Source organism: Pongo abelii, chromosome 5, assembly GCF_028885655.2.
Source record: "Pongo abelii isolate AG06213 chromosome 5, NHGRI_mPonAbe1-v2.0_pri, whole genome shotgun sequence".
NCBI lineage: Eukaryota > Metazoa > Chordata > Mammalia > Primates > Hominidae > Pongo > Pongo abelii.
This window is the reverse complement of record NC_071990.2, coordinates 130,736,910-130,762,215: the sequence shown is the minus strand read 5'-3', so window position 1 is coordinate 130,762,215 and position 25,306 is coordinate 130,736,910. Positions and strand designations below refer to the sequence as shown.

General features: G+C 35.4%; 1 protein-coding gene across 3 annotated transcripts in view; it reads right to left on the bottom strand.

Annotated features, from left to right (window-relative positions):
* LAMA2 (laminin subunit alpha 2) overlaps positions 1 to 25,306 on the bottom strand; it is a 652,245-nt gene that overhangs the window by 243,950 nt on the left and 382,989 nt on the right. For all 3 annotated transcript variants that reach the window (XM_054558144.2, XM_054558145.2, XM_054558146.2), the window contains 4 exons: positions 24,099 to 24,210; positions 17,690 to 17,803; positions 14,157 to 14,284; positions 4,958 to 5,044 (listed from right to left, as the gene is read on the bottom strand). In XM_054558144.2, the coding sequence (XP_054414119.2) occupies positions 4,958 to 5,044; positions 14,157 to 14,284; positions 17,690 to 17,803; positions 24,099 to 24,210 (441 nt within the window). The remainder of the gene's footprint in view (positions 1 to 4,957; positions 5,045 to 14,156; positions 14,285 to 17,689; positions 17,804 to 24,098; positions 24,211 to 25,306) is intronic.

The window sequence follows — 25,306 nt, the reverse complement described above, 5'->3', positions numbered from 1 at the left end:
CCTAATTAAAATTAGTTTAAATCACAGTCCTTTGGTTTTTCACTCCACCAAAAATAATTGTAATGTGAAATGTCAAGCCCTCTCATTTTCATATGCAAGGCAGAATGAGTGCATTTTAAAAAATAGTTTATTGAATGAATGCTTTGCTAGAAACGGACATCTTGACATAACAAAGGCATTGTTCCTTTCCACATCTGTTAACTTTTTCAAATCAAATTGCAATATTTTGAAAAAGGACCGTTTAAATGTAAATAAGACTCCAGATAACACATGAAGTTATTTGTTACGCTTGCTGCTATTGATAATTTAGGAACAATGTTAGAGGGAGGGAGGGAGAGAGGAAGAGAGAGAGAGGGAGAGGTAGAAAAAGAGAGGACGTGCAGAGAAGCAACAATGAGAAGAAAGCAACTGCACTGATGAGACTTTTATCTCATTCTGCCCCATCATTTTTTCAGCAACTTTTGGCTAAAATCATGGCTGACATTTCTATTATCTATACACTGAAAACAATGAAACAATATAATGCTAGCTTAATCTAGCCAAGCAAATTAGAAAAGCTCTTGGTTCTCCCACCCCATTAAAAAAAAATCAGCTGAGCACTTTTACACGGCACTAATACAAATAAGGTACAGTCTTCATACTACAGCCCATGGAGAATGAACACACATTTTAAAATGTAGCAGTAGAACAACTGGAGATATGCAAATGCTATTATGGCAGCACAGAAAAGGGCAACCAACTCAGATTAGGCCTAATCAAGGACATTTTCAGGATGATAGTGCTGACTTTTGGGAGCTAAACAGGGATTAGTTAGTCTCGGCTGGAGGAGTGAAAGGGCTGCAGTCTTCCAGGCAGAGGGAACAGTATTGGCAAAGGCACAGAAGAGGGTGGCTGCTGTGTAAAGAGGCGTGGCTGTAACGCTGTGTTCTTACTTCCTCCCATTTGACATAATCAGCAAAAGACTGAGGGTGTTTCCCTGCTCAAATGGTGCCTTTTGCAAGTTGGAAGAAAGTGTCTTCTCTAGACATATGCAGAAAAAGTAAAGAGAGTAGACACCCAGGGACTTCATGGAAAAGAATAGGGCAAACTGGATTCAAACCCTCAATCTTCGCCTTCCCTAAGTGCCTTTGTGCAGTGTACAAACTGCACAACCACATATGAGTGGCCTCTTGACACCTCAATTGGACTCACAGTTTTGCTAACGGTACTATGAGTAGGTATAACTGCCCCTCCTCTGTTATTTCTGTAGCCCATGCTCTGCATTCAGGACCCAAAGGCACAAGGAGACTCAGAAGTGAATAGAAGGTCTCATGAGCATAGAAATCAGAGGGGTGATTAGACTCCACTCGAATTCAGACATTCTGAAGCAGACAAAATCTAAATGGGATTTTGGAACTGAAATTTAAGAAGCCAAAAGGAATTTCTTTGATATCTAGTATGAATCTTGAGGATAAAACTGTCGATGAATTTTCAAAATATTAAGCAATCAGATTCAAATACCTTCCACATTTTCAGAGGCAATTGTGAGATTAGTCCTGGCTTTTGACCCCTCTCTCATCACTTAAGGAGGAGTTGTTAAAAATTTGCCAGCTGGGGAGCGGGGAGGGCTTGAGAAGTCTATGTATCCCATCAAGTTTCATGTTGTCCTATAGAATCCACCAGATGAACTTGCCTGTCTTTTTGAAATGCCTTCTCCATAATGTATGACATGTTGCTGAGGTTACAAACTTATTTTGAAAGTAACTTAGTGTCCAATCAGGCAGGTATCCTCAGCATTTAACTCACTTTTAGCTCAATAGTCTTTTTAATTGCTCTTGATACTCCTATGCTTACTTAATCCCTTTTAGCCCTTCAAGATTCTGTCTCTTTGTTATTTTTGTTCTCCTCTTGTCCAGATGATAAAAGTCTAGAATCTTAGCAAAGGTATCATCATGAATACCTTCTCCCCTCACTCTCTGACTCTTCTTTTTCCTTTGTTTAAATCATTCCCCAGCAAAGCAGTGATACCTCAAAAATAGTGGTGTTTTGGCCCTAAGTGAATGTTTTCCAAGCTGTAACTAGTGTTCTACTTGTGACAGAATACCATTCCATGTTTTGTTGTATCTTGTTTGGCCATTCCCCTGTTCACTGTTTTTCTTCACCCCCTCGATTCAAGAAGCAAGGCCATCTTGTGCTACATGTTTGAATGAAGGGATTTGACAGGGCAAAAGCCAGAGACACAGGAATCTGCCAGACCCCAAGTCCTGAAAGCCACCAGTTCCACAAACATAGCTCTTCCTTTTTCAAATAGAAAATGGGATGGAGTTGGAAAGGCAGATGGAAAAATGATGATGGTAGAGATGTTGGTGGGTCTTAGCATGGAATGAAAGAAGCTGAATGATTCCTGTGCCTCCAAGAATGGAATGAAAGTAGTTGAGAGACTTTCTAGACCTGAAAGGAAAGGTAATTAGGAGGACAGAGAAAAAGGGATAGGTCAGCAGAAACATGCTTGGGTGAAATACTCAGTACTGGCTGGCCCTATCACATGTCCCCTTGCTCAACACATACACACAGACATTATACCCTCCCCTCTACCCTTGCATATAAGGCCTTTGCTACTAGGTAAGCTTAATAGAACTTTGATTCAAGCTGGGAGAGAGGAGAAGAAAACAACTTGAAACGGGCTCAGATTATGTTTCTAAGACCTCACAGGTCCCACATACAGAGCAAGGGGTCTCAAAATAGAAATTAAATTGTGATAAAGACTATAAAGTTATAACTCTTGTCCCACCTGAGCTGTAGTCTGAGATATATTCTTGCTATATAGTTAAAGCAGAGGGTTTATGGCCGCATAAGTTTAGGAAATGCTGAGCTAAACAAATTGAACAGATTTCTTCATTACACACTGTAGGACACGCCAGAACTTTTAACATGCAAATGGATGCTTCCCAAACTTATGTGATCACAGAATTCTTTATTCCAGGAACATCTACAATTTGGGAAATGTTGCTTTAGTTTTTAAATTCTAGTCTTATTTAGATGATGTGCATAAGCTGATCACACAAATCACTTACAGAATGGTTTTGATTACAAGATTTTTAATGCAACCAATATCTCCTCCTTACCCTGACCCTTATCTTCCCTCTCTTCTACTTCAACAGGCACATCTCAGACAAAAAATGTTTCCCTCATATTTTAGATCTATCTAAGGGGTTCTTTTGGCTTACATAAATACAACGAAATTATAAATCTTAAATATTCCTGGAAAACCCTAATCTAAATTCTGGCTAGAAAAATATGGTATCAACTGTGGAAAAACTTGAGCTGGAGATAAGATATGCCATTCATTACACTGCATATGCATGTTGCCATCTTCTGAATCAGATTAATATAGATTTTAGACAGGAAATCATACTTTCTGTCAGGTATTCCTCTCCTTGGTGATTTTTCCTATTCAAATAGAATTCTCCCAAGAATACAAGCAACCATCCTCACTCGCATTAAAGAAAGATGTGAGGTGCTGAGGGCAAGGATGGCAAAATGCATCCATTTCTATCCAATGTCTAGCCCTGTACCCAGCACATGGTAGTTGCTAAACAGATGTTTGTTAAATAAAATGTAGGGTTTTAAATTATAGATGGTTCAGAAACTATTGTCTAACATGTATAGGGAGTATAGTACATAAAGCAAAGCAATATAAATACATCAGAGATTATGCTCACCTAGATAAGTGGATTTAATAGCCTTGTATGACAGAGCAGCTGTCATTTTCCAGTTGCTAAAAAAAGGTTGCCTGTAGTGAACTGGGGGGTTTAGGCACTTGATGTAAATCTGTCTTGGCAATGATATGTTCTCCTATTATAGTAAGTAATATGCACATGCCTTTCTTTAAACACACACACAGACACACACACACAATTAAAGATATCTAGTTTCTTGATTGCAAATAAATGCTGCTTGTTTCATTTTTTTTTCTTCCATTCCTAATTTACAGATGCTTCCATACTCACAAATAGTACTTGTTGCTGCTAGGAACTGTCATTGGCACTTGTCCACAGACTGCTAGTTGCTAGCTAAATTCTCTCTGGGTGATAGGCTCCTGCTTCATTAATTTTATGCATCCTGGTTGAAACAGGGGTGATAGCTGCCAAGATGACAGGAAAAGACGGGCAGAAACAGCCCTCTTCAGGGTTAGCCTCAGTGATGATGACTGAAAGCAGGTCATTTCCTTTGCACCCCTCCCTCCCAGGAAGGGTAGCAGCAGGGACTATTTCCAGTGCTGAAACCAGAGGGAGGTTTTTGTTTTTGGCAATGATGTCAAGGGGGAAGTTTGTATCATTTTTATGCTGAGGCTGAATATATAGAAGAATTATTTCTTCAAAAACATTTCAGGAGGAAATATAATCACACAAATTCCATAAAATAATACTCTTGTTTCCGCTGCAAAGCAACCCAGTAAAATCAACAGGAATTAAAATACTGGTTTAGGAGTAATTAGAAGAGGATATAAATCATGATAATAAATCACATTTTGTTTCTATTTTCAAGTATTTTTAAAGTAAATTATGAACCACTTGCTGAACTATGAACTATGCATTTAAACTACATTTTAAGGACAAAAAGCTAATTATGAAAAATAAATGGTGCCTACACAGACAGTAAGATAAATCTTAAAGTGCATGACTTTCCACTTGAGCAATACTTTCTACAAAGATTGTAGGTTAATACTTAACCTTTAAGATTAAAACATTAATCAGATATTCTCTGAGTGAATGAAGATTTATGAAGCAATTTCTGAAAAATAAATAAATTGCAAAAATATAATGCATTCGTTTGACAAGTGTGTTGAGAAACTTTATTTCACCTCATTGAGTGTGGCCATTTTTCTCCAAAGGATGATGCAAAGGATGATTGTATCTGTGGTTTTATAACTCCCAAGGTAGAAATCATTTTGCAAGACAGTGTAGTACACGCTTACCTCTCACAGCGTGGTCCTGTGTACCCAACAGCGCATCCATCACAGATCAATCCAAGACTCCGGTCTAAATGGCACATTGGGCTAAAGCTATGTTGATGTTGTTGTGGAAAACAGGGACAAGGAAGAAGGACATACACAAAGTCATTAGCATTTTCTCATTTCTCTCTCTCCACCACTGCTCTGACAAAAGAGTACAGGCTGGTCATTCTCGCCCCAGAGACGGAGATTTGGGTCTGGCCAATGGAGGGTGAAATGATATTGCTATTTCTGCAGACGTGAATATAGCCCAGTGGAGAGCAGTATCCCTGTGACATGTTATTAACTGACTTTCGACTGCTCTGGGTCGTGATCATCAGTAACAAGTGGAAATGTATAGCTGCTTTTTAGAAATTCCTCCAGGCCTGGCACATATGCAGCCTCACATACTTTCTTCTGTAGCCAAATCCCTCTGAATTTGAAGCAGCCTGGAGAAATTTGTTAGTGATTTTGGAAATCTCAGTATGTGGTAGTGGTGGTGGCAGTGCTTCCTTCTTCAGCTACTGCCATAGTGGGGCGTGCCTGTTTGCAGGCTGCGGCATGTGCTTCCTTGCAGGTATGCCCTCACACTGATGGAATCCTCAGGAAAGCTTTCAGAAGAGATCGAGTGTGCATATTCTGCCTAAACTTATCATAATCCTAACCAAACAAAAGCAACCTTGCCATCTCATACCTTCTGGCATGTTTCAAAGTTCACTTCTCTCTTTGCACATATTTCTAATTTGGGTCTGAAGTAATAGATCTGAACACCAGATGAAGAACCAACAGAGAACTCAAGTGCTAGCTTTAGCCTTCAGCAACATGTTTCACTCCAGCCATGCTTCTTTGCCTTGTGAGAGGCACCTCTCATACATGAACCCCTACCCCAAGATTGACACACGGTAACGCGGTCCTCGACTGGCTCTCTGAATGGCCATCAACCATTTTGAATTCTGTAAGGTCTACTGCGCTACCGTTTTAAAGGGAAATGCCCTCAATTAATCTTTCTCTTATTATGTTTTCCCTAAGTAGATTTCTTTTCTATTATATATGACAGGGCAATTCAATAGAGACTTGCTTGATGGCTAAATGAATTAAAGAAATAACAACAAATTAAACATTGCAAGTCCTGATTTCATCCTGCTCCTGACACTTGAATTACTTTGAAATACTTTCTTAACTTTGGTGCAGATCAGATCATGAACACTATTTCTGAATAGTATTTCTCTGGCTTAACTCAGGATAGTTCTGTAAAGATTTAATAGTTCTTCCTATTTTTGGGATACTAGCAAGATATTAGGACCAGGTAAGTCTATCATTTTAAACATTTCAACTCAGTGGAAAGTCTAAATGAATCTGCTGGATCAAGGAGATAAAGCCTGGTCTGGGATGCTTTGAATTTATAAATATTACCTGGATCAAAGATTCCACATTAAGGAGTTCTGGTAGCTGTCATGAACAGCAGACAAGACATACCCAGCGTGTGCACTGTGAGTAAAGAACCTCCTTTTATAAAGCATCCTGTACTTTGCTACGCATGACCCAAAGACAGTTCACTATGGGTGATTTTCTTGACAGGATTGCGATTGCACTGAAGATGCACAGGTTAAAATAAAAAAAAAAAAGGATTTCCTCCCATCCACATCCGGTGATTTGCTGTTACTGTTTTCAGACATAAAAGTGAGAACTGCATTTTGACCAATCTCTGTAGCATATATATGTCTTCTTTGAAAATTGGCATTCTGTAACTATCTCATCATCTACTGAGAAACTGACTCCAACCAGAAGCACTGGGTTTCCCACCTCTGTGGGACTGCACTGATTGAAAGAAAACCATACCAATTATTTTTTATAATCCTAAATCAGTTTATCATAACTCTTGTCCATGGTGGTTGACAAGGCTTCTGACATTTTCAAAAAATATTTTATTTTATTTGAGACAGAGTTTTGCTGTGTTGCCCAGGCTGGAGTGCAGTGGCACGATCTTGGCTCACTGAAACCACTGCCTACTGGGTTCAAGTGATTCTCGTGTCTCAGCCTCCTGAGTAGCTGGGATTGCAGGCAGGTGCTACCAGGCCCGGCCCATTTTTGTTATTTTTAGTAGAAATGGGGTCTCACCATATTGGCCAGGCTGGTCTTGAACTCCTGACCGCAAGTGATCCACCTGCGTTGGCCTCCCAAAGTGCTAGGATTACAGGCATGAGCCATTGCACCTGGCCTTGACACTTTAAAGCTATTCATAAAATAGATTTCAGATTCTTAAATACATTCACATGTCAGTTAAAACCAACATAAATAAAAGGTGCTCACTGACAAAAATCAACACTTTTTCAAGAAAAAATTAGGCAATAAAAATGTTAGATTTGACTAGTTCCTTACAGTTCAGAATACTTTTACAATTTTATCACATTTTCACAAAATCCTATGAGCTGGTTGGGGCAGGCACAGTTTTTCTTAACCAAGGTCATATACAAAATTTCCAGGAGAATTTAGTATGGGATCTAGGATTTTAGATTCTTAATGTGATATTCTCTTCTTCCTATAACCAATTGTCACTGAAACCTACTGGTAAGAATTAAGTAAGTTTAAGTTTCTAGTAATATAGATACTCGACATAATGCATCCAAATAAAACTTTCTCATAAAATATATCTGCATTTGTGCTTTGATATTCTTTCAACAACATAAACTGAAGATTCACTCTCTTATTGCTGTAATTGCAGTTACAGCTACGGCAGAAGATGGCATTCAACAACAAAAATAAAATTAGAGTGAGAAATAAACATGCACAATAAAAAATGTCTACAGAATTTGCATTGGCAAATGCAGTGACTTAGCACTGATTTTGGCCAAGACATGAAGCTAATTGTTCCGTGACACAAAGAGGAAATTGTGAGATCAGCATTGACCTCAAGTGATTCCAAGATTATGTCATTTAACTCTATTTGGCTAGGTCCACACCAGCAGAAAATGTTCTTCATCCTGGATTATCCAAACCATGCCACAGGAAACACAAGAAAGCCAACAGCAGCAGGCACTTTCCACAAATAGGGGAGGAAGGGAAGCTGTTATTGGGATAACCAATAAAAAGCTGGACATGAAAATAATCTCTCTTAATGGCTGAATATATACTTTTATTTTTATAATGATCTACTTATAAGCATGTATATATGTATGCATATATATGTGCACATACATGTGTATACATGTGACTATGTCAATCTATATATGTTTATGTATGTGAATGCATACAGAAACAATTAACCTTGTTCTAAAAAGAATTTAATTCTATCTGTCAAAATATGTGCATTAAGAATAAAGCAAGGTTAAAGAGAAAAAAATACTAAAAAAAAGATAAACTCAAGGGTGTATTTAGAATTCAAAATGCATGTTATAACGTATGTTCATTTGATAATGGTGGATCAACATTTGGCTTTGAGGTTTTTCACAGCTAATGCAAAAGGGAACAATCAACAGGTAAATGATTCAGGGCAGCCAGAAGCCAAAAGCAAAACAATTGGTCAATAGAAGCTCAACAATTCCTGATTATCAGACATTAGGGAAACTTCTCCTGTGGGTCCTGAAATTCAGTTCTAACGTAAAATGCTCCCACAGAGAGTTAATCCAATACTCTAAAATAAAATTAAACACATATTAAGTCAATGTGTGAGAATATTTTGTGTGTCTTTAACTGTCATGCATTTGAAATAAAATATAATGAATTGCTTCTTGGGATTGTATGTGATATAAAACAAGCACTCCTTTAATCATGGGTATAAAATTAAAACTTCCATCATTAGGGTTAGAAAATCAGGGCATGTTCTGTATTTGCACACACAACAGGGGATCAGGACTCCTTTCAACTAATTATTATCTTGAAGAGTTGGGTAGGAAAAGAGAAACCATTTTGAGTGGCTACACAATGTCAGTGGAGAAGCTGGAGATGAGGGTAATGAGAACATTCACACATAACTGAAAAGGGGCAGGGACTGAGAGGAAGAGGAGAAAAAGAAAAAATTCATTGACTTCATGATTTTGGTGTTAGCGTCATAAATTTCTGAAGTTTCTTCTTCTTCAATGATCTCTCCTACTTATTCTCGGGAGAATCATTCAGCAAACACTTATTTCTTTAATTACCTTTAAGTACTATGAAATCTGATTTAATCTCCACAATTGCATTTTTTAATTAGACTTGATTTATTTTCTAAGTATGTCTTTGAACGATATATTTCTCTAAACCTGTTTCCCATTCTGCAAAATGGAATAATGTGATTGACTTGATAAACCCTTTTATACTGAAAAAGTATGAAAGCATAGTGCCATAATAAATTATAGATACAATTTATTAATTTTTAAAAAAACTTTGCCTTTTTTTTACAAATTTTTAGACAAATTAAGATATGTTGATTTAACGTTAAAAGTATTTAGTTAATAGTTAAAGAATTAAATCTTCAGTTTTCTCATCCTGCTCTAGCCCGTTATATTAACGTAGCTGTTAATATAACTGTAACTGTGTAGCACAGTTAACATAACTCTTGCCAAACAGTGAAGATTTACTGATTTTTACAGTGAACATTTACAGTTTGTCTGACATTAAATTCTATTGATTTTTTTTTTGCATCTTTTCAATGTTTCTGTAATTGTTTCTATTACTGTAGCCCCATTGGAAGAAGCACAGAGAGGTGAGTCAAAATATATGAGTTCCAATATTGGTTCTGCCACAAGCAAGCTGTATAATCACTATCAAGGCACTTAATTTCTCTGAACTTTAGTTTTTTCCTTTGGTATATGGAACCAGGAAGACCCATCATAATCTCCCATGTGGACATAAAACAATGTGTAGGAAAGAGCACTAAAACATCTAGAGCATTCTCAATTTTCTAGAGAATATGGTTGAATTGAATGTTTCCTTAAATTTACCTATTGTCTTGGAATATATTTCTCTATACTAATTTTAACAATGTGCATTCAATACGATCTCTTGAGTGAGCCCAAAGGTCAACTCAAATTTGAGTTTCATTCTTTCAAAAACTTAAAATTTAGCATTCCTGACCCACACAAACCAGTAGTATTTACAATGATATTAGTAGACAGAACTTATTGAGGGCCTGTCTCTGTCCAGCCTTGTGCCAATAATATATTTTATTATATAACTGATGAAAATCTATAACAACTTTAATAATATGATATATTCAAACACATCCTAAGTATTCAAAGGCAGAGATTCACGTCTTTCATATTTTATTTAACCTATAAGCTATGTGATGCCAGAAATTAATGAATATAAACATTTGAAATAGTTACATTGTTATTTTCTTCTCTCCAGATAAATTTTACTGCCTAGTTACAATCTATAGCTAGAATATATACATCAACAAGATGAGAAGGCCAAGCACAGTGATCACTGTAAATAGCTGATGAAGTTGATATATATGTATAATTTAAATATTATATGCTTCTCTGTATTCATACATCATAATAATTATACCAATCTATCTCTATCTTCTTACATATTTGATTTATTTAGCAATATTATCTAAGGAATTTGAAGCCAAAATGCTTGTGATCTATAAGATTTATGACCAGGGATTAAATAGATAAATCACTAAGGTAAAACTATCACTAAGCTTTAGACTTCTCATGAAGGTTGCGGCAACCTTTAGCTCCCCTTTTTTTTTTTCTCTGAATAACCTGTGGAAATTAAAATCCTGTCTTCAGGATTATATGCAAATATTCAATTCATATCTCAGAGTTTCTAGCTCACATTATAACAGTAATGTTTTCTATAAAATATTTTTAAAAAGGATAGTTTCCCTAGGTCATTAAGTGTCTTGTTTAGCGATTTTTTTTTTAAAACATTTCAGGTTGTTAGATGAAAATGGATTTTTCTCATCACAGTTGTGCAGCTAAACTATGATAATTTTCTAGTTGTTTTAAATGTAAAATTGTTTTAAATGTGAAAGACATTATAATCCTCTCAACAAAACTTCTAGGATTTATAAACTAAGTGAATTATCACTGCCCTCTCTACTTGTTAAAATACCACATTGAAAGCTGGAATTTAAAATAGATTGCTATTCTAGTCCCAATTCTACTACTAAAAGTAAAATTATTATTAATAATTTGCTAATTTTAATATTTTATAATATTAATATTTGATAATTTGGTAATTATTAATATTTACTAATAATCATTAATTACTCTGAAAGCATTTTGAAAACGAAAGAATCATTAAATACTTGGTGTTACTGGTATTATTATCACTGTGTTATATGCATTTTTAAAAATCAGGATCAACGTAATTATACCAAATTAGAATACACATCTTTTAGGAAATAACATTATTGCACACTGGAACCCCAATCCCTTTGGCACTGATGGATTGTGTTTTAATGCTTGCAGACTTTCTTTCTTTTTCAAGAACAACAATTAGAACCCATTATCCAAGTAAACGCACAACAAATAAATAGACAACAATGGGTCATGAATGCCTATAATTATCCAAGCAAAATTATCTCCCTAATGTTTCCTCTGCATTTATAGTAATGTTGGTCAGACTTGAGGGTAAATCCATAGGGTTTACATACTCAATCAATTATATAATTCTAATATGTATTCAGCTGGAATTCACACGGTGCAATGGGCAGCCAGCTCTGCTGGATTGATAGTGGTGCTAATGCTCGTGACACCTTGGCTGAGAAGGAGATGCAACACAAGTGGCCAGACGCAATCCTTCTGCTTTCCTCAAATGCAAGTTAGTCATGAACAATGAGTTTCATGTAAATGAGGATGGTTAAGAGAATGCCATTCAGCCATAGCAAATGAGTATTGGGTGATCTAACCCTTCGCATATATACCAGAGTGCAGGTTTTGTGTCATGTTATGACTATCATACGCTTGAGTAGCCTTTAATTATGAAGGAATATATTTCATTGGTTCTCCTATATTAATTATTTTTCAATAGGTTTCTCTCTTGTCTCCTTCCTTCTCTAACATCCTTGGTTGTTAAAGAATCTTCAGTTTTGAGCCCATTCAGGCTCATGCCTTAAGCCCTGGAAATGTTCTGATCACTAATATACATTAACCAGTGGTCCCCAACGTTTTTGGCACCTGGTACTCGTTTTGTTGGAGACAATTTTTCCACAGACACAGGGGAGGAGTTTTGGGATAAAACTGTTCCACGTCAGATCATCAGGCATTAGTTAGACTCTCATAAGAGGCATGCCACCTCGATCCCTCGCAGGTGCAGTTTGCAATAGGGTTCGAGCTTCTATGAGAATCTAATGCCTGCCTGATCTGTTAGGAGGCAGAGCTCAGATGGTAATGCCCACCACTCACTTCCTGCTAAGCAGCCCGGTTCCTAACAGGCCATAGATGGTTGAGGACCCCTGCATTAAACCAATGTCTTATTTTCTCAAAACTTTGCTAGATAAGTTGACTTATCCAATGAATTAATTATTGCTTTTAGTGTTATCACTTAAAATGCAGTGTGTGTTTTTTTTTAAAGAAGTCTTCATTGTAGACCATAGAGATTTTGAAAGCACATGGATTTTAAAACTAAAATTCCAACTCTGATACTTTAATGCTTTATGACTGAGCAGGTTAATAACAATCAGCTCTTAGATTGGGTTCATCATATCCAGTCACAGTTTAGGTGGTTTACACATTTTAATTATGTCTTTCCTATATCAATCCTATGAGAGTCCTATTATTATAACTAATGATGACAGAATTGAGGCACAGAGAGTTTCAGTGACTTGCCTAAAGTTGCACAGCTGGCAAGTATGGAACCCAGCATTTAAACCAAAGAGTCTGTCTCTAGAATTGGCACCATAATGCCATTTTTCTACTAATGGCCTTCATTTCTTAATCTATACAATGAGGATAATAATATATACCTTACTGAGTTATAGTTGAAGGTGAAATAATACCAAATATAGTGTTTGGCCTAGAATATAGTAGTCTGCTTTTATTAAATAGTAGTGCTTTCTTTTCTTTTCCAAACAATGAGTAAGGTAAAAAAATTCTGAGTAAAGAAGGTCATTGGGAGGATAAGCATTTCATGTGGATTAACAGTAGGAAGCACAGTTCCAAGGAGAACATTTAAATTTAATGTTAGAATTATCTCAAAGTCTTTAGCTTATATTATTCATTGAATCTAACAAAAGACCATTTTAATTAGGTGCATTCTGGGTAAGAGTTTGAAGTATGACCTACTTGATCACATCTGCACATTAAAAGACTATAGCTGACAGATTTCCCTTAAAGATCATTGAAAATTTTTGCTCTGTCAGTGTTGTCACAGTGCAAAAATTGTTGATTTTTATTCAACACAGCCTGTAGTCCAGCTGAGGCAGGAGAATGGCTTGAACCCGGGAGGCAGAGCTTGCAGTGAGCCAAGATTGCGCCACTGCACTCTAGCCTGGGCAACAGAGCGAGACTCTGTCTCAAAAAAAAAAAAAAAAAAGAAAGTATCCCAATTTAAAAACAAAACAACATTTTTGGTTGGGGTGTGCTTAGCTGTTTACTGAGAGAGGCTGCCCTGATGGAATGTGAATTCAAGCAGCCGGATATAGCATTCCCCTAAAAGGTAAGGAAATGAGGAAGTCAAGTGTTCTTTCTTGTTGTTGTTTGTTTTTTTAAATCTGCTCTAAGATGTGGTTGTTCTAGGTGAACAACGAATTTTTCTAAAAAGAAGGGATAGAATGGGTGCTTAAAAGTCAGTTAAATCAGTCCCTTCATTTTACTTTTTGAGAGGTTTATGACTTGCCCAAGATTCACAAAAAAATAGTATATGGGTAGAACCCAAATTAGCTGTATTTGTATCCTTTTATTAAGGTATGAAGATGGGTATGTGTCTGTGTGTAGGTGTGTACATGCATGCACATGTATGTGTTTGTATAAAATATTTATGTTCTTTGGAATTGGTGTAGAAATTCTATTTGAGTTCTACTCTTAGAAATTAAATCACCAAAACTAGAGCTAAAAAAATTACAAATTCTTAGAAATCCTCATAGTTTTAAATGTCTTAGGTTTGAAAAAATTCATATAATTTTCCCGAAAAAAATTCATGTCTGTGTTTATTATTTATTTACATGAGATAAGAGGAAGTGTATATTTGCTATGAAAAGCGTACTTGCAGAAATGGATGCTGAACTTATTCATGGGCTAAGTTTGTTACTTACTTATTGGATGGGATATTGAGTGGACAGGCACAGGGTTGACAGTCTTCAGAGGTTCCTTTAGTAGGATCGCCATAGAAACCAGGAAGACATTTATCACAGTATGGGCCACCTGTGTGATCCTTACAGTTCTGAGAAAGAAATGAGCATCAGAGTTTATTATTTTGGTGTGAGGGATCAACATGTTGACAAAAATAGGTCTACGAAGTCATTAGTCTGCTCCCTGCCAGCAAGAATAATTTTTCCATGTTAAATGGTCAATTTTACAGCAGGGAAATAGCACTGAAAGTTAATTTAATATCTAGCTTATAAACAACACAGTAGTTTCAGCATATGCATACTTACAAAAAGATGATTGAAATTCATTTTAATGTTTTTCATTATGCAAATCTTACTTCATTTTTTCTTTATTTTCCTTAAGAAAATACATGATATTGCGTGCCTGTGCCTGTGTGTGTGTGTGTGTGTGTGTGTGTGTGTGCGTGTGTGTGTAGTCATAGAGCACTAATAACATACGTTTAATGGAAATTGTAGCTGATTCTAGGTAACAATCAATTGTTCAGCTTGAAATTGCTGATTTAATGGGAACCGTGGCTAATCATACAAATCCTCCGGGGCTATGCCTTCTTAGCTCAGACATGAATTTTGGCCTCAGTGGACGCTGATGGTTTGGACAATGCACTACTGTATTACATCTGTGAGAAGCTTGCTTGACTCATAATTAAACATTGAGAAAATTGAAAAATTTTAAACATCACATGCCAGTTTCATCAACTAAATGTGAATATGTATTTCTGTAGTAACTGGTGATATTTGAAAACAGGCTTTTCTCTAAGTTATTTAAAATTCTTTCTCAAATTTATTTTTAACAAAACTTTTAAAAAGATAGCATTAAGGTCAGCTTCACTATGAATAGTTGCCTTAATAATGCAGTATATTGGGATTTAATTTGCAAAACATGGATCCATTTGAAGAAAGATTTTTCCCCTGATTTGATTTTTGTTTTACTTCCTTTCAATTTTAAGTTTAGCTAAACTAAGCTATTACTAAAGAATTATTTGTTTTTTGTAAAATTATTTGCTTGTTATCTCACTGATACAACTAAAATTATGTCTTCAAATACTTAAGGGTTTTAAAAAATTGAATCAAAAATTAATTTTGCCTTAAACATGTTGAAAATGGTATTTCTAAATTCAACTGAAAATCTTGCATAATTGAGAGGGTTTTTATTTCCAATTATTGATTTAAAAAAGAAATAACATGTAGTTCTTACATTTTCTAATGTCACATTTCATTAAATAAAAATCATCTTAAAACTCAAGTATTTTTGTAGTGGAAACCAGAAAACTATCATCAGACAACCTATATAATGGAAATCAAAACAAAAAGATGGAAGCTTCACTCTGATGGATTGGTTATTTTTACAGGTGTCCTGTTACAAAAGTGCTTTACAAAATTTTGCTCACATTACATATCACAAGAACCATGAGAAGAAGCAAGCATGCAATCTTCCCATGTGACATTGAATACTTCCTGGCTTACTTCAAATGTACTTTGAGTTAAAATGTCTTTTTAATATAGACCTACACTATTGCAGAAGTTTAGATTTTGTTCTGGTGCCAAAAATATTTTTCAGATAATTTATAATCAAATTTTAAAGCAAGCTAAGCTTTATAAATTTATAAATTTATTTTTCATGGTTAAAACCGTGCTATTTAATGCTGGGTAAAAACCACGAAAAATAAACAAGAAGCTAAAATGCAGGGTCAACTGAACAGTAAGAATGCCCTTGATGAGCAACATTCAAATATTCTTCTCTTTGTGTATTATATCAGAACCCATATACTCAAAATGGAATATCAGCACTTAGTTATCAATACTATTTTGGAGAAAGGGCACTTGAAAGTCAGTATATCCTACATGATCACCTAGTTACTAGCTATGATGGAAAATTCAGGAAACACCAGATTCTGTCTTTATCATCAAGATGTCCACTGTTTCCTCAAGATGGCTCTGTTATTTGAAGGAGACCTCCTATCTCTCTGTTCGTGAAACAAAATCAGTAAACTAGGCGTCATTAGTAGGGTCTGTTCTCTCCCTTCCTTCTCTCAAAATTATGCTGAATGACACTGTTTTATTAGTTAAAAAAGGCTTCTAGTTTTCAAAATATCACATCACCAAATGGACTAATTTGCTTTCATCCTAATGAATTCAGCATGAAAATTTGATTTGATTTTATCCTAATGAATTCAACATGAAATATGACTATATGGAACATTATGAGTTTGGTATTATGACATACTTATTTTTGTCTTCTTAGGGTAAGTAGAACAATTCCATGTCAGTTTTGGGCTGAGTATTATTTCCTACTGCATGTTAGCAAAGTGTTTAAAGGTAACTAAATATTTTTCCCAAAGTACGTTTTAAAAGACTTATGGCATAATTAAAATGAAAATCACTTAGTCTTTCTATTCATAAAAATGTCATTTCAGAAATCTACTGATCCACAAATTGAGGCTCTCATGCTTTATAATGCAATGCAATTAAACAAAATCTTATATAGAGAAAAGAGAAAGAGCATCAATAAACCTAAATGCCAAATTACACTGAAACAAAAGCCCTGAATTTTCATTTTGGATTTTTCCCAGAAGCTTTTAAGTAGAAGAGAAATGGGGGAAAATGAGCAAGAGAAAGATAGAACATTAAGAATTACAGATAACAGAGCCCGCCTTAAATTCTTCAGGGAAATGAGAGTATGATATCCTCCTAACTTGGCACCATTTTAAATTGTGTTTCTGCAAGACTAATGAAATGAGAAGTGTTGTTTCAAGCTTCATGCCATGTCAGACAATATAAAACTAATGTGCCCTTGAGTTAATCAGAATGGTCTATTCAGTGTAATTCTCCAATCCTAAGGCTTCTTAGCAGGATGGAAAGTGCTTTGCACTTTGTAAAGCCTATTTTCTGGTTAAAGCTTAGACTTAATTGCAAAGGAGAAGGAGCTCTGGTGAATATGTATTACATATTGTTTTTATTTTTAATCTACAAATGACACTATGCATTTAGTTAAATTCTGAACATTTTAAATAAAAATATGTAGTATGTTTTCATGTTCAACATGAAGAAAACTTAATTATGTTTACTATGAAGATTATATTTTACACTTTTCATGTTATGGGGATATAAATTATTTTCTATTTTAAAAGTACACTGTACTTTTCATAGACTTATGGAAGGAAGTGAAACCATATATATTCATGGTAGTTATACCTCCAATCATAAGTTATGCCTTACAAAAATATATCTGATTCTAATTTATTAATTCTTGGATTAATATGAATAAACACTTCCTCATATTCATTAGGGAGATCACATATGAAAGAGCATTCTCAGTTCCAATTCAGTTCAATACAAAGATCTTTGTCAAAGCACTTCTTGACTCAAGTATAGGTCCCCAGGGTAGTAACTGAATTGTAGCATCTATTGAGGTGATTTCAGCCTTGTCAATCAGCATCCCCAAAGAAGAGAGCACTTACCAGGCATTCTCCAGTGACGTCATCACAGGACTCCGCATGACCAAAGCACTGACATGGCTCACAGATGCCACCAAAAATAGTGCTGTTAACTCGCCTGTGCCTAGGCCAACAAGACTGAGAGAAAGATAAGACTTTAGTCAGTCTTGGAGATTAAAACAAAAAGGTGTTTTTGTTTGTTTGTGTTTGTTTTCTGATAATAGAAAATAACAGGTAGGAAACTCATCAAACGTGCTTGTCAAAGCATTGGCATTATTGAAACATTGCGACAGAGCTATTCCTCCTGACATTGGGGCTTTGCACTGACCTTAGTGTTATTGGCAGGTATGAGATTAGAGGAAGCATTAGCTTGGTGTTGCTTCTGAAATGGTAAAATAAAGCAGAGATATAAAGAATTGAAATGTGACAGTCTCAAAGAAAAAAGCACAGACAGGAAAATAGAAGAAAAAGTGCTGTAAAAAAGGCAACTGATATAAAAGGACTCATCATATAGTCTTAGCCTAAGAGAGTACCCGATGTCATCCCAAGCAATTTTGATTCTCTGAAATGTGTTCACTTGCCCATATACTAATTGCCCTTAACTTCATCGTTTCCAGAAAATCTTTGACATGATTTGGAAGAAAGGCAGCACCCACACTTATATTTGACCACATACACAGCTAATTTCTACACATATATAATTCATGTATTTCATGCTAAATTTCCTCCATCCTATTATGCTTTCTCAAATTTACACAAAAAGTTTATGATTTATTTCTCACATTCTTGATAGCTTATTTTATGGCATTCTTCTATAACTTTGCTTGTATTTTTCACTCCTTGTTTAAAATGTGAAACACTTTATTATATAAAAACTGAATTCTGATTAAAACAGGGTATTTGAATCTTAGATTCCCTGTGTCAGTGCCTGCTCTAAGTTCCCCATCATCCTTAATTAAGTTTTCCATCTGTGGGGATTACTACAAAGTGGATGAGATGCAAAATAAGCACGAGGCAAATACTGCTGCCCTCTAAGAGCTTATGATCCCCCTCCAGTGAAATTGCATCTTGTGGGTTATTTACTATATTTCTGGATGGTTGAGTACAACATCCTATATCATGACAAGCCCTTCTTTTCCAGTTGAAAAAGGAAACAAAAGAGAAACCACTGAAGTAATAAAGGATGTAGAATTGTGTTATGTGTCCGTGGAAATGTTCCTTCTGCCTCAGGATATGAGGACTCTCAAATTTGAACGTCAATAACAAACACATAAAAAAATGTATGTACTGATACTTCATATCTGAAAATAAAATAAAATAAACTTTCCCCTTAATTTGAGCAGTACCAAAAAAAAGTGTCAAATTTCTTTTTAAAATTATTATTATACTTTAAGTTCTGGGATACATGTGCAGAATGTGCAGGTTTGTTACATAGGTATACACGTGCCATGGTGGTTTCCTGAACTCATCAACCCATCATCTACATTAGATATTTCTCCTAATGCTATCCTTCCCCTAGCCCCCCACCCCCCGACAGGCCCCAGTGTATAATGCTCCCCTCCACAGCTGTGTCCATGTGTTCTCATTGTTCAACCTCCACAACCAACCCAAAATTGTCAAATTTCTATCCTGTCCCGTTTCCATTTCTCTCAATTAAATCCCTTCCCATTTCTCCCCATTAAATTTTTTGCCTCCCTAGATTCATTATAGAAGTGATTTCCTTCTGTAATATACATTTTTAAAAGCTGGTGAAGCTACATATTCATAAGAGGGTAGAAATTAAGGATGTTGAGAAAAGGGAGAAAACTAATCTACTGTCTTCAGACAGATATTCATGAAGTTTTCCTTAATAAGTTTTTTTGTTTTGTTTTAATACTCTGCAAATGCAGTACTCATACCACGTCTTCTTTCTTCAAACTTCCCAACTCCTTACACCTCTCTTTTAGCCAGTGATTTTAACTTATTACTCACAGAAAAAAATTAAAGCTGTCTTTGCACTAACAAGTCTGGAGATCTAAGCATGTATCTCCAAACCTTGTTGCCATATTCCCATTCCAAACCAGTGATGTGGGGAATGTGGGGTCCTTCCTCCTAAAGGAATATTACTCCACTTGTCATCTGATTCCAAAATCTGTTGTCTTCTCAATATTCACTCTCTCTGATGCATTAGTAATAACTTTCCCTTCTACTGGGTCATTACTATCAGCACAAAAAAATATGATCTAGTGTCTCCATCAAAAATAAACAAAACACAAATGACAAAACTGTCCTGTTAGCCTCATATAACTTTTCTAGTCATCTATGTTTTTCTTTTCAGTAACACTATTCTTAACAAGTATTATATTCCTCACCTCTTTTTCACACTTCATTCCATTCTAATCTGTTTTGTGTTACCACCTCTCAATTAAAACTGCTCTTGTCCTTGTCACCAAATTCCACGCAGCCAAATTCGATGGACGATTCTGCAATTGCGTTTTATCCAACCTTTCATCAGCCTTGGGCCTAGCTGACTCCTTTTCCTCCCACAATTTCTTTTCTCAACTTCCATGACATCACACTTCCCAAATTTCTACCATATTTCTTAGCTGTCTCCTCTGCTTTGACCCTGCTTCTTAACGTCAGGAGCTCCTCAGGGCTTGGGCTGGGTTATTTTTCTCTCTTTTTTAAATCAATTGCACTTTCTCCTGGGTAATTTTATTCAGTTCCATAGTTTATGATGCCTTTCAAAAACATATCTCTAGACCAGACAGACATGCTGAATTTAAGACCTGAATATTATAAATATACATTGACATTTACACTTCACAGCCTTTTCAAACCTAAAATTTCTAAACTGGACTATGGATTCCATGCCCCCCCACCCCCACCAACTATTCCTCAGCTCAGTAAATGACACCACAACCAACTGATCAATCGTTCAAACTGGTCATCTATGACTCATTCTTAAACTCTTTATTTCTTTAATCTCTCCCCTGACATACAGTCTTGAATCAGTAAGTCCTATTGGTTCTACTATCAAAATATATATAGAATATGCTAACTCTTTTTATATCGCCTGCCATGATCCTAACAGCAACCACTGTCATTGCTGTGTTCCACTGCAACTACGTATTAACCCTTCTCCTTCCTATCATTCATGCCCTCCTAAGACACTTTCTTGCTACTGTAGCCATAATGCCTTCTTCAAAAAAACGTAACTCAGGCTGGGTGCGTTGGCTCATGCTTGTAACCCCAGAACTTTGGGAGGCTGAGGTGGGAGGATTGCTTGAGCTCAGGAGTTCGAGACCAGCCTATGCAACATATTGAGATCTTGTCTCTATTAAAACAAACAAACAAAAATAGCTGGGCATGGTGGTATACACCTGTAGTCCCAGCTACTCAGGAGGCTGAGGCAGGAGGGTCACTTGAGCTCAGGAGTTTGAGGCTGCAGTAAGCCATGACAGCATCACTGCACTCCAGCCTGGGTGACAGAGCAAGACCCTGTCTCAAACAACAAAAAACACCCCAAAACCCAAAAATGTAAATCAGATCATTACACTACTCCACTACTCTGCTAAAAGGCTTGTAATGATGTTCCATGCCATGAGAATAAAATAAAATTTCTTATCATATGTGCAAATCTCCTCATGGCCTGGCTTTTCCAGTCACATCTTGTCCCACTTTTCCCCTTGCTTACAAAGCTCCAGCCATGCTCCTTCTTTCCAGTCCTTACAGACTCCATGATCTACGCCGCTTCCTTAGCAGCTCTTTTTACATCGTTGTCCCTCTCATTCAACACTCCATTTAGCTGTCACCACCTCAGGAAGCCTTTCCTGATAAACTTTTACAAAGTAGACTTTCTAACCTTCATACAACCACTTGCAGTAACTTTATCATAGAACCCTGTTTATTTCACCCTGTTTATTTCCTTCATAGAATTTGTCACATTTATTTATATTTGCTTTCTGGCATATTGTTAATGCCACCACTCAATGCAATGTCCTTGAGGACAGGGACAATATCTGTATTGTTAATGGCACTATTTTCCATGTGTAGGGTCTTGTTTGTCTCAAAATACATGCTCATCAAATACTAGTCAGCTAAATGAAAGTATGAACAAACAAACAATTCTATGAGGTGGTTAATATTATTTCCATTACATAGAAGAAGAAACTGAGATTGTCTAAAACTCTTTTTAATAGTATACCACTTGTCTCATCTGTCAAGTGAAATCTATGCTGACAGCACTATGAAAGCAAGAAAATTTTTGAAAGATTTAACTGTAGAACACTTCATAAGAAGTCAAGTAGAAATGAGAAAAAAGATTTTGAATCAACACTGTGGCCCCAAATGAAGTAAAAGAGAATGTCTACAATGGAGTCATTTGACCTGTTTTTGGCTAGAGGTTCTCAGCAAGCTGGAATTAAGAAATTAATGGTCTTTGGCGTTTACTCAGCTTTTAAGGGATCCTAGGATATTAGCGATAACAAGGCTAGAATGACTGGCCATACGAACTACACTTAATTGAAAAGTAAATGAAATAATGAAAGGATAGGACTGAATAATAGCGAATTTAGGGATAGAAAGTTTTGATAAAGAAAAAATGAATTTTAGAGAGTAGAAGAAATGAAGAAGTCAGAAAGAAAATCCAAAGTTCCAAAATTCATTGTCTCTTGATTCAATTAAGTTCTTTTATGGATTACAAAGTAACTTTACTTATCAAATAATTATTGTGTGACAGACACAGAAAGCTTTTATTATCTCTCCTTTTTTTTTTCCACACTCAAATGCTTCTATCTATCTGTTACCATTATTTAGCATCCAATTTAAGATTTCTCCACTCCAGGACACTTTACATCTCTCTCCACTGCAGTAGTTCATCCCTCTGAATGATTATTGCATATACGTTCTGTAGTACATACTGCTTCCTTAATTATATAGTGCTGAGATCCCATTTTTCATAGGTATTTATTGTCTCCCTAAACAGATTGTTAGCTCCATAAGGACAGGGATTATGTTGTATGTACTTATTGATAATTTATACAGGTAAATTTACAGAATTTATCAAACATATCTAGAATGTATCAAAAATATTTTTGAAGGAGAGAAGGAAGAGACTAGAAGCATAGTCAATTAAGCAATTGTAATATTCAGGTAATTTTATATTCAGTGGGCATTTAGAACTTGTATAAAAGATAATGCAAAGGATGAGAATAACGTATGTGGAAAAAAGCATTAAAACAAGAGTAGAATTAAGTTATTTATTATGCCAATTGAGAGAGGATCTTAAAAGTTCAAATGGAGCAGTGTGATTGGAATCAAGAGCGAAAGGCTCTTGTTTCATCAAATACAGGGTGTATTTTATATGTAAAATCAAATTTGGGTTGACATAGCTAATTGATATCCATAATTACTTTTCTCTTATCTACATGAATTTTGGAAAAGCCAGTACTTCTATAAGTTATATCTAGTTTTATTTCTAGAAAGGTGAATCTGAGCTCGGTTAAAGGAAACACAGCTGTCATGAATATGACTGCGTATCTCTAGATGTATGCATTATTTTAAAAGTACTAGAGAACTGACAAAGCAATGCCTAGAGTATTTCTATAAATGGTATAATGAGGTAGTGTTCTGAAGTGGAACATCTCAGTACACTCAAATGATTCCTTAAAGGCACCATTTTAAAGAAACTAAGCTCCTATTTATCTGCAAGCCATGCGCTCTGTCAAGGAAACAGTGTTCACATTTTTTGACCGGGTTTCAAGTAAAACCAGTTTTCACACAACCTAAAAGAAAATACACAGAAGCAAATAAAAATTGTTACCTTAAGATGACACACTGTGGTATTAAGTAAGAACCATCAATCTTATTATAAATCTAGGATATTGAGACAACAATAAATATCTCAAACATTAGGTGCTAAACAAATCAAAGACCTGTAGGCAGTTTTCTATATCAAGATATTTTTTCCGTATATTATATTCTTGACATTCTGACGATCGTATGCTTCAGATGATTGTAATTTGGTTGTATTCTTAGAAATGAAGTAGAGGAAAAGTGTGATACATAGAATTAAAAAATGAGAGAAAAGTAAAAAAAAATAGAGTGCTAAATTTTGGATAACATTACGATGAAAATGAAGAGAAAATATTTTGAAGTGCTATTTTGCTACCATCTAGCATACAACAGATCAAATATGTAGCAAAGACAGAAACATCAGATTTTCAGTTATAGGCAAAATATCTCAGAGAGAAAGAGTTACAAGATGAAATTATGTGGTTAATACCCTAATTGAAAGCCACGGCTTTTGGTAGACATTCAAGTTTTGTTTTTAAGTGATACACATTATTTGTGTAATTATTGATAGAAAAAAACAGCTCTTATTAGGCTAGGTTATTGAAAGCAATATTGAGGGAACTTTGAATGCACTGAGGATACATTCTTGTAAGCTTACTTCACAAGAGGAGCCAGTATACCCTGGTGGACACTGACACACTTCTACAGCTGCTGCAACGCTTCCATCAGTAGGATAGGAGACAGCGGATTCAAGGTTAACAGAGCTCAACCTATGGCAGAGGAAAAAAGAGATGGTGAATAAGTAAAGTTCTTAGGTATTATACAGCTGTAGGAATCGTACAGCAACAATGACATAAATATAAGCCAATTATGTATGCTGAGAAAGGAAGCTGATGAATACCATAACCAAAAGCTCTGGTCGTTTGTCATATTAGGTCAAGTTGGCTAAGTCTAAAGTGCTGACAATCACCACCACCTCCAAATGCTGAACAGATATGAGAATGTTCTTCCTCGTCTCTTGGCTCTTGGCTATATGTTTTGATTTTCATTTTTTGGAGATAGACATTTTTAAAATCATATAGTTAAAAGGTCTTTTAAAACAGAAAACATTCCAATGACTGCTTGATTTCTTTTAGTGCTTAAACGAGGAAAGCAGAAATAGACAATATTAATATTCCATCTTAGCTTTTAAATTGAAATAAAAGATGAAAACAATTTTGTTTTCTTTTTCTTAGAGACAAACCTGCTTGTTTGTAGTCAGTATAAGCTAAACTTTCTCAAAGTGCTCAGTTGACTGACTTAGAATGATCTCTGGAATTTGTTTTTGGCCTATAATTGAATCCATTGTCCTCTGTATCTATGGCCTTCATTTTATTGGTACTTTTGTACAACCTGGTGATTTTAGCAGAGTGATTTGGCATAACTCATTATTTTAGAGAAAAGCTGGTTTGGCCAAATGGAAAATTGGAAAAAATGCTGTCACACACATATTTCTTTTCTTATTATGCATTCACATTTTAAATAAATGTTATTGGTATCTTACTTGCTTTTCCTATTTTTGTGTAAAAGGACATTTTAAAAGCTTAATTATTAAGAATACAGTTTTGTGAGTCAAATAGACCAAGATTTATATCCTGTCTCTGATATTTACCAGCCTTGTAGCCTAGAAGAAAATAACTTATTCTTTCTAGGCCTCAATTTTTTCTTCTATACAATGGGGATAATATAATAGTCCATACACCATGAGCTTGATTTAAAAGGAAAAATGAATATAAACTTCTTGGTATAATATGTAACACATAGTAGGTTATTATGAAATACTAGACATTTATTAACCTATTTTCATTGACTGTTGAAACCAAATAA